We start from the raw sequence: 18,311 nt of genomic DNA, 5'->3' as shown, positions 1-18,311 counted from the left end.
GAAATAATCTTAATTAAAACACGCGCGGGTCACATGTAAAACCACGTGAACATTGTATCAATGTTTACAACGCCATTTGCATGAATGATGAATAATCATGTCATTATCCGCTTACAATGGGACAAGCAAACAGACAGGACATAGCAGCGTTAAGTTTTTTGCAGCGTGATTTTTTTGTCAATATCTATGCACAGAGGGGTTAATCACGAGATAGTCAAGATGGCGACGTCCACGCCGAGACAGTTATTTGTCGCCGTTTTTTACCCTTTATTACTCTTTTTAAATTTTTAAACGACGCTCAATTTCTAGCCATATCAGTAAAAAAGTGATTAGCGTTTATTTCGTTTTTAAATTAGCTTTATATCTCGACTTTACTCCCGGCAAATTTTCTGAGTGGAGCCCTAATTAGGTCATCCCTCTAAGAAATTTCGCACCGAGTAAAGTCAAGATATAGAGCGAATATTACTATTAAATAAGGACCAGTAACGTTTTTGCTAATATGGCTGGAAAGTGAGCGGAATAAAACAAATCAATAAAAGTAATATAAAACTACGACAAATACCTGCGTCGGTGTGGACGTCGCCATCTTGTTTGTCACGTTATTACCCCCTCTGTATGCATATTTCTTGACAAATTTCAATAAGTTTTTATAGAGCTTGATAAAATCTGCTTCTGTTTTCAATCCACAAATCGGCCTTATTGAATTCGCTCTGATCTGAGAAATCGTTTTTATGCAATCAGCTTGCATTCTGACTTTTTACGAACATGATATTCAATACACAATGATCCTCGTTTATCCATTAAGACAAAACATAATTTATAATCACTTTGCTAGGGCTATCCGTAAATTCGTTTGTAAATTGCTTGTGTTATTTACTAATTGTCCTTTGTTTTGAATGCGCGGAAGTGGAAATCACGTGAAATTGGTGATCACGTTACCCAAAGCGTTCATACGACACAGGTTAATAAAAGTCTTTACAATTCCGTTATGTACATGATTAGGTTTCGTATTTTTGATGCTTTTGACATTTTTTGGCACAATTTTTGCGAAAATCAGTGTGGAAAATTTAAGCTTTAGAATATATCTGACGAATACTGATCGAATCTGGTCAGTTGAGGTAACCGAATTGTTGTTAGAAATATCAACTCGGGCGGCTTTAGCGACATCTGACGATTTCCTTTGGTCCGTGCACATGCATCTAAAAACGAAACATGGGCTTATATCTAATCTTTAAATACATGTAAAAATCCTTGTAGTATTGAAAACGAGCGATTTATTTATCTTTTATCCGATAGCCAACAGAATTTAGAATTATTAAAACTGTATGACACATAAATGTTTGTATAAAGATAATTAACGACATACCCTAATGTGTTTATAAAGTATATTTCTTATGCGTGAAGTCATTGTGGAAAACTTGAAATGGTTTTGTATTATTTTGAATATTTAATAAGATGCAACAAGCGGATCGTCAGAAATGCACAAATAATATGTTGGTATTTCAGTATATTTTTGCTATTTAGTATTGGCAAGACGTGTATTTATAAAATAATAACAAATACATGTAAGTGTGTCATATGAGTTTAACTTGATAAAAATGTTTATTCAACAGCCTGTTAAATCTGGAATTTACTGTAGGAATCAAAGTATGTCATTATGTACAAGTAAATTTGAGAACATAGTTATATAAACTCAAAATATATGTTTCACTTTGAGAGCATGACAATTTCACATACCTCTGTCTTCCAGTCTCATTGCATATAATTCGTTCCGGTATTCCACCTTTTTAGAACTGTTTGAGAAAGCTAACGCGTATGTTGATATTGCAACTAGGAACGGGTTATTCTTCCTCGTGGTTCTGGGAATTGTTTCGAGGGCGGTCACTGCTCGATGGATGGAATCCTGCACCGCCTATGTCATCCAAAGTAATTGGTTTTATTTGCTAATTATTTTAATTTGGTTGATGATGATTTTTTTCTAACAGCATAACATACCGCAATATACCATTCTGGTTATTTAAAGTACATGCTGTTTCTACCTAAAAGAGCACGTTATGAAAACTAAGTCTCTTAAAATAATACAATTCATTGAGTTTTGTCGTTGCCTTACCACTAAAGGAAGCAGGAAAATGACCTAAGTGTCTTAGTATATATTATATAAATATTCGCATATAAAAATGTTACGTAAACCTTCAGGTAAGTAAACAGTTGCCCAAAAGATAAATAAAAATAACGATGTATAGAAAACTCCACACACATAGGAGAGAAATTCTTAAACTAAGGATAATATTTTTAATCTGGAAAACGTACGTTAGTTCTTTCTGTGCACTCTTGTAATGACGTCACTACAAAGGCAGTTAATGATGGGTCTGCGGCCCAGTCACCTTCTCCAATCACACCCTTAAAGTGAACATGTTTAATACAAATCTATAAAATCACGCACCATAAACATTTATATAGTCGTTCTACGTAACCGATTGCAAAGCAGTTAACAGTGCAACAAGGCACGAGACAGAACACACACACACGCAAATATGATTACAACTGGGTCACCGGCATTTAAGGTTCAATGCACACGGTTTGAAGAAGCTCAAAAACCTCATATTTGTCCAAGAAGTGTTTTTTTACAAACCATGCAAATGTTACTAAAATTAACGGTATATAATAACAATTAAAATCAAACTGCAATATGACATAATAATGTTCATTTATTTACCATAACCAAGGCAACGGCTGGATGCAGAAAAAGGGCAACATAATTTATCTTTGCTGAGCAACAATTAAACGAAAAAAAAATATCATAATTTCTATGACTCAACGCTTAACAGAAATAACATTGTGTAGTAAAAGATTCGATTTTTTTTTACACAAATATGTTCACTAGAGGACTTGTATGTTGATTAAAGCAAAGTAAATTATGTGTTTTGTCACCATGCACACCGTATTTACATTCCAATATCAGAAATAATGTTACACAATAAAACATCTTAAATCAAATATATACAAACACAACAGGTAAACTTTTCAGTATGAATTATTATCATTGATAAACACATATCGAACAAGTAAAATCAAAACTAAAACTAACCATAATGATGAAATATACACATACGAATTTTATGTTATTCGCGTATTTAAGGGTGTTTCTGTTTTATACTCGCAAATGCCATGTGAATTATCAATTTGTCACGTTTGTTTTATCTGTATTCATTAATGTATGCTATTTTATGGAAACTTTTTGTTATAACTTTTACATGCGTACATATCCTTGAATGACCACGAATGTATCTTAGATCATATAGTTATTTGCATATATATCCTCTTATATTAAAAAGCATGCTTTGATAATTAAGTCACTTACCTGCAAAGATTTTATTTCAATTTCCTGATTGTCACGGAAAAAGCCAGTTCCACCTGAGTTAGCATTTGAAATATATGCCAAAGTACGCTGAAGATTTTGCGCTGCAACAGTTCCTTTCACAACTTGTTCCGCCTGGCACATAACCTTGGCAACAAATGCGGTCAACCTTTAAAACAATAAAATTATTATATTTGTTTGTTAGCGCAGAGTTTATTAAATGATGGAATTGCTATAACTTAGAAGAAACAAAGGATTACGAATTCGCCATAAATAACATTATAAAAAAGTATTTTAACAAGACAACTGTTTTCGAAAAATAATACTGAGATGGTTTGCTATAAATACAAAGCAAGAAAACGTATCTTGTGTATTGCAAATTGTTAAATCACGTTACGCAAACATATAGACAAAGCATGAATATTTCGATATTTTTTAACATTTTCAAAAATAAAATAAAATAAAGTGCTGCATTAGGTAAAATACATGTTCAATAATAATTATTATAAATCGTAAATAAAATAAAACCACAGTTAACTTGTGGTCGCATTGTACGCCTTGGATGTTATTCAATCTATAATATAAAATAAAGTAGTAAATACATTTTGACTGCATTTTGGTGCAGAATTTTTATGCCATATGTCTAAATGTTTTAAATGTAATCATCATTTCATTAATATATCATTTTTCTACGAATGTATATGCATATGTTATATTATTAAGCATACCTTAATTTATATGCACATATCTTATGTGAAAAAGTAATAATTAAACTAATTCACTAACCGTATCATGTTTGACAACGATAAAATATGTTAAAAGTACCTGGAATGTCATTAAATAATGATGTTCATTAAAAAAATCAGTAGTATTCAGATTATGTTCACTGCAAAAAAAGGAAGGTATATGATCGCATAACTCGTGTTCGTTTATTTATAATTATTGAGATAATCTCGAATAATTTAAGTCCGCAATATCTTTTTTTCATTAGTATGTCCAAACAAATTTCAGAACAATCATACACAATAATGTCAAGTGATCTTGGCGCGAACGGTCGTCATTTTCAAGTGGGAAAGACATTTTGGGTTTTAAATCGGAAATTGTGATAGTTTGCTTCCATAAATTTGGTGTAAAATAAATGATTATACATCACTTTCAGTGCTATCGGTGCTTTGTTTTATGGGAAATTGAAAGAAGATCAAGAAAAGATCTCGGTAAGTAAAATTCTCTGCGAAACGAACTCTTTTCTATTAGGTGCATATTTCAGTTACTGGACAGTAATTTGTCTTTAGACATTAGTGATTAGTAATGTTTTCTGCTCACAAAATAATACAAGTTTCCGCTAATTCATAGTTGTATGATTGAAGATCTTAACGTATAGCGACCATACACCAATTTGTCTTACCATACATGTTAAGTTTGATTATCCGGAAGAAATATGTGAATGTTATGGGCAAAAACAATGGGATTTATCTGAACGGGATAAAATCAGAAGTGCTTTTATTAGCCGACTAACCGAACCTAATAACTTCACCAGTAGCCATAGTTATAGTCTACAAAACATGTAGTCTATAGATACACTTCTGTTACAACAATTATGCGTTAAGTAGCCGACCTCGTTGTTTCAATCCATTATGAAGAAGTAAAACACCAGTTGCTCCAGCAGTATTGCTTCCATATTATACACATGTTCGTGGTCCTTTATTTACATTGCCAAAACAGTACGGCACAATACGAAACAACATACACATATAGTAGAATAAAGCTAGCGTGACCGCCTTGGAACAGTTAATGCTTAGAACTGGGGGTGTAAACCTTGCATAAGAATGCTTCTTATAACGATGTTAAGCATATCAAAAAATGCGGACTGATTCAACAATGAGTGTGTTCAAGCTAAAAACTATATTAACACGCTCTGATAAAATCAAATTATAAATATTGTTTTCCATTCAATACATTGTATTGTCCCCGTGAATAGGTGTGTGAGGGTCGAAGGAATCCCACTTCACATCGTACAAAGTTTACAAACAATACATGCATAATTAATTACATTTTAAAAGGGGCTGTCAACCACGAATGACGAATAAAAGAAAACTTCTAAAATACCGTATTTTTTACAATTATTATTTTATATTGATAAAACTTTCACGACTGGTATATTACATTGCTTGAAAAAAGTTCATATTTTCAGTATATTCGGTAATACAATTTCGCGATGTGAAATCGAAAGTACATCGCGAAAATAGCTGACATAACATATACGATAAACACACTATAAATAACGCAAGTAGAATGATCATTTTATATATAAAATATATACAATTCACTACCCATGCACAATTTACATTCCTGGGTTTACCACGTGACGATGATGATGATCAATCTACTGGCGTTATTTATAGTTATAACAGGTAGTTACCTGGTAGACATACCAAGTAAAATTTATTACCAAATGTACTGAAAATATAAAATCGTATCAACTTTTTTTCAAGTTATGTAATATACCAGTCGTGATATTTTAATCAATATAAACTAATAATTGTAAAAAATACCGGTATTTTACAACTTTTATTTTCTTCGTCGTCATGGTTGACAGTCCCTTTAAAGCAAAAGCTTTTACATTACAATATTAACGGCAATAGTTAGAGTAATACTTGACCAAAACACAAACATCTTAAGTCCCGTATAACAACTACTGGAAATGGGGGTAAAAATAATTCCGATTCTTTACATTGACGCAGATCATCGAAATAATTAATTTCGTTAAGTACATGGCGATGCAAATGTAGGTGCTGCTTTTAGAGTGGGTTTAGTTTTACTCATTTTACAATTATAAATAAACATTTTTATCAAAACAAATGTTAAGTATAAGGGTCCATTTGTATTTGCATGTCCCAGTATTAAGGAAGGCATATTAAAAAGTCGAAAAATGATTACATCCCGAAAATAATTCAGTTTTTAACTGATTGACATTCTTACATTCCCAAAAATATATGTTCAATAGTTTTACACTCACTTTGACAGAATGTTAAGTTCGCAGTTCCAAGTTGAAGTAATACGGAGTTTGTACCTATGATTCTATGTACAAGTCTATATTGAAACACCAAACATTATAAATATTTAATCAATAAAAAAACGATTTGAAAATAATTATTTTTGCAAATTAGAGAAAGTAAAGCACGCTAAATTAGGAAGTTTGGTGCGAATTTAAAACATCATAAGAATAAAAGAGTAACAGCATTTCTAATGATGATTTTAGTTACTATTTTTGTACACTAAGTAATGATTGTTCGCTATGCTCAAACGACGAGGCGGAGCAATTCATTGTCGCTCACATGAAATTAAAAACTGTGATGTCCCATTTCCGGAACTTGTTAAACCAATCACCACTGACGAAATTTTAAATACCGTTAGGTTTTTGAAATCAAGTAAAGCATGTGGCTGTGATAAACTGCTAAATGATGTTTTAAATATTTGTGTGATATATTTAAGGCTATTTTTTATGCGGGGTATTTTCGTGATCAGTAGACCGAGGGGGTAAATTTACATATACATAAAACTGGAATATGGATATTGCTGCTTACTCCCGAGGTGTAACACTTGTAGGCTGTTTGTCTTAGTTATTTACCAATGTAATAAACCAGCGATTTAATCGTTTTGTAACGAAAACACAAGTATTTCGGACGCCTAGTTCCGATTTCAGGAAGGAAGATCATCCGTTGATGCCGTTTTTATATTCTTGTCAGTCATTCAAAAATATATTAATCTCTTAACCAAACTAAACGTCTTAATTTTATTTGTGTTGACATGTTCAAATGCTTTGATTCAATACATCGGAATGCCCTTTGTCTGAAAATGTGCACAACCGGAATTCAAGGTAAATTGTAAAGAATCGTACGGGATATGTATCAGAATATAACAATCATGTGTTAAATCATGTAACACCTATTTTGATTTTTTTTAAATATGCAGTTGGTTTGAGGCAAGGGTAGGTAATTTCGCCGATTTAATTTTAATTGTTTGTTAATGACCATGAACTTCATTTACAAAATGACCTAATTCGCTTAAGTAATTGTCGATATTGTGCTAATGCTCTTACTTTTAGCAGACGCTATGGCAATTTTTGCGAAATCGACAGAGGAATTGCAAACCAATATTAATTTTGTGCACTCATATTATACATCATGGGGACTTACGGTCAACACAGACAAAACCAAAATTATGGTACATGAAATTACCATGCAGGGGATTTGAAACACTGACGTCATTAAGAGTTTTTTGTGAAAGCAATCCTGGTTTTATGGAGAGGCCAGATATGCCTAAGCGTTATAATTCTGTTAAGTTTGATATTTTAGCAGGGTGCTTACTCTACACCGAGAACCGATGTTGCTTGCACATTTGTTTCAGCTCCCAGAATGTCCGTTCCCGAAAGAAGGTCGCTTAGTGAATCGAAAATGAGACCAGTTTTGCGTAAAAAAGGCTCTTTGTCTTCTGGATTTGCAGGGTTATTGGAACATCCACATGGTACTCCTTTTCCACATAAGTATTCATTTGCAGATGATCATGTATTGCCACGAACAGAATGGCGTTCTTTTTCTTCCAAAGTTCCAAGACTCCCGCAGTTTTCAAGAGAGGTCGTGCTGACGATGTTGACTTTGAAGTGTATAACCTGACGTTTCTTGTGTGATATGAGAGGTTGTATATCGGCCATATTCATATCTAGAAGCCATTCGTAGATCACTTACTGGAAAAGCATATGTTTCCTTAGTCAATATGGGAGCAGTTTCAAAGGTCCCTGGTGTGTTGAGGGAATTGATGCTATTAAAGGTAATATGGAAACTACTGAACGGGCTAAATAACACTTTTATTATGCACATCAGCTGGACACTGAATCAGTTGCTGACTTTAGCATACGACTTGAACAGCTTTAATTAAGAACCAAAATAACGCTCAGTAAGGAATCACGTGATGAAGTTCTTTACGGGAGACTGTAGTCTTGTCTTTGTAATACTAGCTTACAAAACAACTGAAGATACAAATGTGAGAACATTAACGATTTCAGTTTGTTCAGTCGAGAACATCGTAAAAGTGAGCATGAGCTGGCTGTTGGTAACTCATCACAACAATTTTTAGTTTCAAATAACCATTTTTTTAAGGAGTTGCAGCGGTTAACTGATAAGTTAAAGTTTTTGGAATCCAAAATGAGTGACATGTACAGGGACATCAAATCTGTCAAGCAAAATCGGTCGGAAACATTTGATGCGCGGCGCTGGGGACGTAATAACCCCTCTCGAAGTGATTATAAGGATAAGCAAAAAGATACACGTGTTAATTTAACAACCCAGTCCAAACTTGTAAACTATCAGGCTTCTCCCGCGAAGGGCCAGTAGGAGGTAAGAGTTAAGAAAACGGTCCGTTCAAGACTAACATCGTTGGTCAATCTAATCGAGCAACAATTTTGTTAATGGCGAGGAGGTTGTCTGTCTCATTCATAATGTGACTTCTCTTGCTAAATCAAACTTCCGTTAAATAAATCCATCCCAGCAAATAAATAATTGTTCAGATTTCGTAATAAGAGGATCCCATGACAAAATTGTACTATCCATAGGTTATGCAGTGTTGGATTGTCTGACGTCAGTTTATCAGTTACTTAAGTTCAAGTTCCAATTCTTATTACAAAAGACACACATTATGCAAAAGAAGTGCCCCTTATCGTTGGCACACATGTAATGCAGGATTCAGTACTGCCTGTTCTACTTGGGATTTAGCTTTCAGTGCAATTAGCGAAACATATTCTGTTTCAGTAAAAGCATTGATTAATCATCCAGTGACTCTTCGGCCATTCGAGTTTCGAACCCTCACTGGTATACTAAGATCTCCTCATGTAATGCTATTTGTGTAACATAATGCACTGGTATTTCTCAGCGGATGAATGTTTGTCCAAGGCTCGTAGAAACTAAGACAAACCGTATACTTTCTATGATACTGGTGCGGCTATGCAATATGTCTGCTCAGCCATTGCTTGTTAAATTCAGTCTCAACTTTGTCGGCTACAGGAGGTAAAGTTTGTCCGTAACGTTGATCCGTTCGACCGTTCCGGTAATACTGATAGACTTGTAAAAGATAAAACTCTCGAAGAATTGGGTGTTCATATTCCTGATAATCCTGTTATTATCGAAGAAGCGGTGCGTTTTCTAGAGCGTTGGAAATTTTGTTCTCTTCCGGCTTATCAGATTTAGGCTGCACCAGTCTTGTTGAACATGAAATCTAACTCACTGATCATACTCCATTTAAAGAGCATTATCGACAGATTCCTATAGGCATGTTCGAAGAAGTGCGCGAGCATCTTCGTGATATGTTGGATGCTGGGGCCATCGGAGAATGCGAAAGCCCTTTCTCTAGTAAAATGGTGTTTATACGGCAGAAGGACATGTCTCGTCAGTTCTTTATTGATTTCAGAAATTTGAATCGTCGTACGGTTCCTGATGCATATTCTTTCCTCGCATTGAAGAGAGTATTGATTGTTTATCTTATCGCAAATTTTGAGCAACTTGATCACCTCTCTGGGTATTGGCAGGTCACCTTGAAAGAGGAAGACCAAACTGCATTCTCTGTCGGTCCACTTGGCTTCTACGAGTGCATTCGGGTAGCTTTTGGACTTACCATTGCCCCTGCAACTTTTCAACGTTTAATGGAGCGATGTATGTGTGAGCTTCATTTGCAGCAATGTTTTATATATCTAGTCAATGTAATAGTGTATTCCAAGACCTTGGCTGAACATTTTGAACCATTGGAAGCTGTTTTTTTTTCTCGTTCATGTGAGGCCCAATTGAAGCTAAAAGGGTTTTAGTGTGAAATATTTCTCCTTAAGATCTCTTACCTCGGTAATGTTGTAAGTGCCAATGGTGTTGAAAAAGATCCTGCAAAGATAGAAGCTTTAAAAATGGCAAATTCCCACTTCCAAGATCTTCGCAGTTTTCTAGGATTTGCTGGGTATTATAGACGATTTGTACCATGTTGTACAACCTTTAAACGACTTGATAGTAGGCCAACCAACAAAGAAAAAGGTAAAGAAAAAGAAAGAAACTGCGGTTTGGTGTTGGGAATCAATGCATCAGAATGCCTTCAAAAATGTAGTGGCAAAAGTTACGTCACCACCTGTCGTTGAATATGCTGATTTTTCTCGACCTTTCATTTTTAACGTCGATGCAAGTGACATCGGTTTGGGTGCTGTGATCTATAAGTTACAGGGTGACGGCCATGAACGCGTCATTGCATGCGCGAATCGAGGTCTCATGCCGGCAGATCGCATCTATCCTGCTCACATTCGAATATCTAGCGTTGAAGTGGGGTGTCGTGGATAATTTTAATGATTTAATGATTTACTGTATGGTAATTTGTTGCAGGTAGGAACAGATAATAATCCACTTACTTATGTTCTGCCGACGGTCAAGTTAGATGCAACTTCACATCAATGGTAAGCTGCTCTATCAGCCTATTCTTCAAGTATCCAGTATCCGGTAAAACTAATGTTGATGCCGACTCTCTGAGTCGATCGCCGGTCAATCAAGCTGTTGTCTTTACAGACGCAGTTAAGGCTCTTTTACAGGCGCCAATGGTTTCATGTTAGGAATTTCCTGCTATGGAGTGTGTCAGTAGTTGCAGCAAGTGGTCGATGTTGCAGTTCTTCCAAAATAATGTACAGGCACGGGTCCGTTTCGGGGCATCATGTAGACCAACTTGTGTTACCTGCCACTTTTAATGACATTGTTTTCACTGGTTTACACGACCATGCTGGACACCAAGAGACTGACAAAACAGCATCCTTAATAAAATGAAGGTTCATTTGGCCTGGATTTGATGGGTTTGTTGATGTTCGTGTAAGGAAATGTCCTCGGTGTATGCGAAGAAAAGCACAGCCGCCCATACAGCGGCGGAACAGACACCAATGCAATCGTGTTACCCTCTTAAATTGGTATGTATGGATTTCCTTACTCTTTAAATGACCCAAGGTGGTTATGAAAATATTTAAGTAATAACGATAACGGACCTTTTTACCAGATTTCCTTCTGCCATCCCAACGAAAAACTAAGAATGACTGCTAAATTCTTATTTGATCATTTTGTTTTTCTCTACGGATTTCCTAGCCGATGACATTGCGACCAAGGACGCCTTTTGACGGTCATGTAATACAAGAGTTGTGCAAACTCGCCAATTTAAATAAAATAAGGCAAACTTCATATCATAAACATGGAAATGGTTTGCTAGAACGCGTTAATCTTTTAAACATGTTTGGAACCCTTAAATACGCTCAAAAGTCCAACTGGCCCATGTCCCAGCAGTTGCCCATGCCTATAATTCGACCCGCCATGAAAGAAGTGGCATGACAACTCACTTGCTCATGTTTGGTCGTTACCCACGCTTTGCAGTTGATGCATTTTTTGGGATAGAGCATGATGCACATTCTATAACACGAGATCGCAAGGAGTTTGTGTACGGTCTACGGAAACGTTTGCAGTTTGCTCATAAAGTGGCGAATAGGAAAGCAACTCATCAGGCAAACGACAAAAGCGGCGATATGACTGAAGGGTTTACTGAGACATGTTCGCCTTGTTGGCACTGTTGGCGTTAAAGGAAAATGAATGTTGGGAGACAGGTGGGACAAGGAGATTCATATTGTTAAAAGCCGACCTGACAAGAATATCCCAGTTTTTCAGATGAAGCGCGAAGATGGCAAAAGGGCGTCTCCATTATTCCACATAAATCTATTGTTGCCGTTTTCATGGCTTCCTGTGGACGAGCCCAAACGTTATTCACATACCACTTTCCCTCTCAAACATTTGTTTTTCGGAAACCGTCGCCATGGTTGTCCCGTGATTGGGAAACATATGTTAACTATTTGATTTGTTTTTCGTTATTGAAAATTATGTAAGATTATCTATAACTGTTGTTTATTAAATGTGCTATGTGCTATCTTTCAATGAGACGTCTCTTCGGTTATGTATTGATTGGCATTCAGTTTAGTATAGTATAATTTATTTACTTACTTAATTATTAAGTTATTTTGTTATTTTGAGAGCAAGGTCTACCCGTCTCTTTATGCCTGCGTACATGTTTCATTAAAAAAGTAGGTAGAGTTAGGTACTTTCGCTTGGAGTCATTTATTCCCCACCTTTATAGTTAAGATCAGTTAATGTCGGGACGACATTTCTGATGTTGAGGGTGAGTATGTCACATGACCAATTGTATGTGTTGTGTAGCCCGTTTTATTAATTTCACTTCATTAACAATCGCACATCACTATCCTAACAACGACCAGTGATGAAACTAGTACTTTATTGAATGTATTCTTGCTGGTCATGTATGTGAGAGTTTTTAAGGGATTTAAAATTCAGGGTACTACCCGCAGAGCTGGATTGAAGGCTTGATAATACTATTTCATTGAAAAGACGGCACAACACAAATTAGTCATTATCGTGATATTAAACTTGTAAGTTGTGTCTCACCTATTTACTACAGTCTTAAATAACATATTGAAAAAAGTTTCGTACGGACAATTTCGTATGCGCAATTCGAATTTCGTAAAGGGCGTGCAACATTAGACCAAATTTGTGTTTTACATGCTCTTCTTTATATATAAAAATATGAGGCTCAACGTCATTTACGTGTACATAATGAAATGTTTTGATTCTTTTTATAGAAATAAACTTTCGCTAAAAATGTTTAAAACTGGTATTGGTGGAAAACTACCTAGAACTGTAAAAGACATGTACCAACAAGAGATGTGTTTGTCAGAAACACAATGCCCCCTACTGCGCCGCTTTGATTTATTTTATTTTTTATCATTTGGCAGGTACAGATAATTATCTCCCTTTAAAGCTTATTACTTCCCTTGGATTTGGTTTTTGACCTTTGACCTTGAAGGATGACCTTGACCTTTCACCACTTAAAAATGTGCAGCTCCATGAGATACATATGCATGCCAAATATCAATTTGCTATCTTCAATATTGCAAAAGTTTTCGGACGGACGCACAGACTGTCAGACAGACAGACGGACTGACGGACAGTTCAACTGCTATATGCCATCCTACCATGGGCATAAAAAGTTAAACCGTGTGTTAAGGTGCTCTTCTTATTCTAATTCTTATTTTAATTACGCTGTGTGTTTACGACAAGAGGAGATGATGTCACATCTTGTGTTGACATTGTTTGTTGATGATTTTAGAGCTTTATGTGCAGTATTTATGTATTTATGTATTGATCATATAAGTGTGATTGTGCTGTTGTTCGCTTATGGCTATTATAAGTTCCAGAAGAAACTCAGAGGCATTTAAATATTTTGTTTTCGTATCTATGTAAAGGGGTCTAACCGTTAAAAAAGGTTATAAAAAAACGCGGGGCCTTTTAGCAAATTAAAAATGGACCTGTACTAGCAAATCGATCGAAGTTGTTGATAGTTTAAATTATCTAGGTACTGCTTAGATTACACTGGGAACGTTTGTAAAATATTGAACATCTCAATGGTAAGGCATTAAGGTCATTAAATGTTCTATTTTGCAAATTCAACGTTTTTTGGCTTTCACCAAAAACATGTTGTCAACTATTAGATTTATTCGTTGCACCACTACTGAATTATTCGTGCAATGTTTGGCGTTATACCAAATCAAAGGAACATGAAAGAATTCATCTTAAATTTTGTAAAAGACTATAAAGAGTAAGAAACAATGCTGTGGAAGTTTATAGTGAACTGAGCCGATATCCGCTTTATATTCACAGATACATTATAAAAGTGAGGTATTGGTTCGAAATTAAAGACAGTGATAACAATGTTTCAGGTTTTGTTTATGACGATGCTCTGAAAGACTATGCTAATTTCAAGAGAATTTGGGTAACTAATGAAATAATCTCCTTCATGGTTTCTGGTACGTGTTTGTAAGTAATTGTTAAGTATGTTTACTTTCTCGCTGTATTTAAATGCAGAGTTATTGATTGTTTTAAACAAGATAGGTTACACACAATTGAAAGTCAAGTTCTAGTTATATACAAAGAATTTAACATATCGTTTGAATGACACATATTTAGATGTATCCTTAAAGTCTCAGATTTTCTTTCTGTAGATAAAGAATATTAAGTCATCTATAAAGAATTGAACAGCGTAGATTCAGTAATAATGGCATAACTTGGCATAAATATCATATTTGATGCAACTCACGTGACATAGACGAATACCACTTTATGTTACTCTTTCCCCTTTATAACGTTATAATGAAACAAGAGCTGTCTCCACAGGATGACATATGCCCTCGAAAAACGCTTTATAGAAGTTATGAGCATTTTTCGAAACATAAACGCAGATTTCGAAGCCTAAACGCGGACTCTAAGTTCAAGGTCAAGGTCAAAGGAGTCAAAATTGTTGTGCGTATGGAAAGGCCTTGTCCATATACACATGCATACCAAGTATGAAGGTTACATTTGAAGCGACATAGAAGTTATTATGAGCATTTTTCGAAACCTAAACGCAAAGTGTGACGGACAGACAGACGGGCAGACGGACGGACAGTGCGATCACTATATACAATCCGACGGGGCCATAAAAATACGTGCAATCTTATTTTTTCAAGCGACCATTAGTATATACATTCCTAAGCTTTTTGAGAACATGTATTCATGAAAAGGTTAGTAAGTTATCTGTTTTTGTGAAAGACTCCCTTTTAATAAGGAAGTCCACATTGACTGTTGTTCAGAATACGAGTACGACCAGCTAAATTGGATGTGATTGTTTGTTTATTTAATTATTTGTTTAATTGTCTTTATATAATTTAATATATCTTATGTATATAATAATATAATATATTAGTTGATAATATCTGCTAACGTAATTAGCATTATGAATTTTATATAAAGTGTACGATAAGTAACTGTCAACATTTATTTGACATTAATAAAAATAGTCGTGCATCTTTATACAGATGTGAAACAGACATGGCTGATCGTTAAATGTGCCGCCTTTTTTAATACATTCTAAGTTTATGCGAACTATTGTTTTGCCTTATTTATAACATAATAATCCACATGGCAATAGTAAAATACTCAATTATCAATTTAGATTATTTTCCATTTATACTAACAGCATTATAGCTGATCGCCAATGTGTCACATAAATACTGTTTAAAATGCGATTATTCGGTTTTTAGTGTGAGCGTTAGCTTACACTAAAGTAGAGAGGCAGTTTTGCAAATCAGTCAGCTTTAACTACGCTAGGAACGACAACTGCAGCTAGTAGCGATAACCACTGCCTGTTTATACTTAACCACGGGTACACTGTAGCAGACAGCATGTATAAGGTTTAAGAGCTTGTTCAACGATATTGGACAGTCTAGTGTTTATAACAGCTTTGGCGACGACATTTGCCAGTTAACCATTGAAATCTGTACATATTGGCTGCTGTCATGGAAAACGGGGCTTAATGCTGCATTAAAAGTCTGTCATGTTGACAAAATTGTTGATCAATAATTTAAAGAAAATAGTTACAGTATTAGATACACATAACACAACATGTACATGATTTTAGGCTTGTTATTTTTTTAGCAAGGAAACAAACTTCTTCAGATGGTTGCCAGTGCAGCAACCAATTGTGAAAAAAAGAGACATATTGTTGTTTTTTTGTCTAAGTTATCTCTATAACATAAATATGAGGATAAGCAGTGCACACACATCTCGACCTGTGCTTTAAGACACACTCTTTATAAATTTGAATGGGTTGTGTTCTTTTCGAACTTGCGATATAAAAAGCTATAAAATAATTTTGAAAACTGAAGTGCGTCTAAGATTATGCAATAGCGAACAACTTCAGTGCCTTCAGCGCGTTGATTCTTTACCCGTCACTGTCATGTATAATGTCAGATAGCATGTACACTTCTTATTACTGTATAATCACTTTCTTTGCACATGACCTTTGATATGCTTATTATTTCATGATTAAGACTGACGATGTCCTATGTACAAGTCGTTATAAATGTATGTGCTGTTCTTTTAGTTTTGATGACCCATAATCAACAGTCCGAGAAGTCTCTTGAATACTGAGCGAAAATAAGCAGTCCGATATCTATAACCAACAATCTATGTCCCGCTGTTGCATATTTTGGCAAAAATGACAGGCATACATATTGTTTATATTATTGTAAATTAAACCGTTTAACCCTATATAACATTAGAACAATATATATTACAACTTACACTACTTGTCATTATTCATAAAATACATAATCAAAGAACACTCTAAATTACGAGGATTTTTCATGAAAACGTATGTCGGACCGTATTTGGTACAAAAACGAATATGTACAAGTTTGTACCATATTCGGCCGAATATGGTACAACTGTCTAATTGTACCATATACGTATCTGCAGTTTTGGGGTAAAATGCCTGACCGAATATGGTACAAACTTGTACCATATGTACCATATTCGGATGAAAAATGTACCACATTCGTTCCGAATATGATACACACTCATCATCGTAATCATCATCATCATCATCATCGTTATCTCATCATCATCATCATCATCATCATCATCATCGTTATCTCATCATCATCATCATCATCATCATCATCATCATCATCATCATCATCATCATCATCATCATCACATCAATTATCAACACCCCAATGATCATCATCGTTGTTATCTTTACCAACACCACCATCATCATCACCATCAAAACCAACATCATCATATCCATTATCATGATCGTAATGGTGATCACAAAAGTTTTTTTTGTGATGATAATGACAGCGATGTTTTCGGTCGATAATGAGGATGTTGTGATGATGATGACGACGATGAGAATATCATCATCATCATCGGCCAATAAACATCGCCATCATCATCATCACAAATATTTTGTTATCATCATCATCATTATCATCATCGTCGGCCGATAAACATCGCCGTCATCATCATCTAAAAACTTATCATCATCATTATAACCAACATCATCGTCCGATAAACATCGCTGTCATCATCATCCCAAAACGTTTGTTATCATCATCATCATCATCATTATCATCATCATCATCATCATCACCACAATCATCAAACCCCAATCATCATAACCACTGTCATCATCATCACCACCACCATCATCATCACAATTTTTTTACCATCATCATCATCACAAATGTTTTGTCATCATCATCATCACATATTCATTTTACATTTTGTATTTTATAATTTGTTTCATTCAAGAGATTCAACAAACTTGTACTTTTTTCATTTATTGGTATACTGACAGGATTTTTCAAAGTAATATTGAAGAACATAGAACAGCATTTAAATTTTAATCCAACTGTAGCATTTTGACAAGACATAATATACATATATACATTCATTTTAGTAGCAGCCAAAATATCCCAAATGTGCTTCGTAAAAAGTTACCAGTAAATGAGCAAATGACAACAAATTTCCGGTAGAAGAACATAATCATCAATCACAAAAATAACATAACAGGTTTCCAAACACCGATATACATGTATATTTCACCTGTAATGTCTGTACATGACATCTATGATATCATACCAACCGATTCCACTAACACGCAAACGCAGCCATGCGTTTGCCCATTTTGGCCCCTTGATGATTTCTTTTATTGCCGAAATAAGACCGCTGTTTCTGCCCGCTCTTGTTAATAGGAAACGAACGCTAACAGGATTTCTGTTACTAGTATCTAGTCCAATATCCGGCCGAATGTAAATTCTAGGTGTTTGCAAACTCATTGACCTTATTAAATCTCTAAAGGGTTTGCCGACCTTCGCCAACACAAACTGGATTGACGGGTTTGATTGTATGCAGAACTTAAAAATTTCAACTTGAATGTGAAGTGGTAACATCAGAAATGGAAAAGTCGTTCGCTTCTGTGCCCTCCTATTGTTTATCATATCTTGAAGCTC

At 34.9% G+C, this 18,311-nt stretch overlaps 1 protein-coding gene across 1 annotated transcript in view; it reads right to left on the bottom strand.

Annotated features, from left to right (window-relative positions):
• The window catches only part of LOC127833290 (complement C5-like), a 64,184-nt gene that overhangs the window by 20,666 nt on the left and 25,207 nt on the right, over nucleotides 1-18,311 (bottom strand). The window contains exons 28-30 of the mRNA XM_052358463.1: nucleotides 3,362-3,527; nucleotides 2,311-2,400; nucleotides 1,738-1,912 (exon numbers count right to left, since the gene is read on the bottom strand). Coding sequence (XP_052214423.1) covers nucleotides 1,738-1,912; nucleotides 2,311-2,400; nucleotides 3,362-3,527 — 431 coding nt within the window. The remainder of the gene's footprint in view (nucleotides 1-1,737; nucleotides 1,913-2,310; nucleotides 2,401-3,361; nucleotides 3,528-18,311) is intronic.

Source organism: Dreissena polymorpha, chromosome 6 (genome assembly GCF_020536995.1).
Source record: "Dreissena polymorpha isolate Duluth1 chromosome 6, UMN_Dpol_1.0, whole genome shotgun sequence".
Classification (NCBI taxonomy): domain Eukaryota; kingdom Metazoa; phylum Mollusca; class Bivalvia; order Myida; family Dreissenidae; genus Dreissena; species Dreissena polymorpha.
This window is presented reverse-complemented; position numbering and strand designations above follow the sequence as displayed.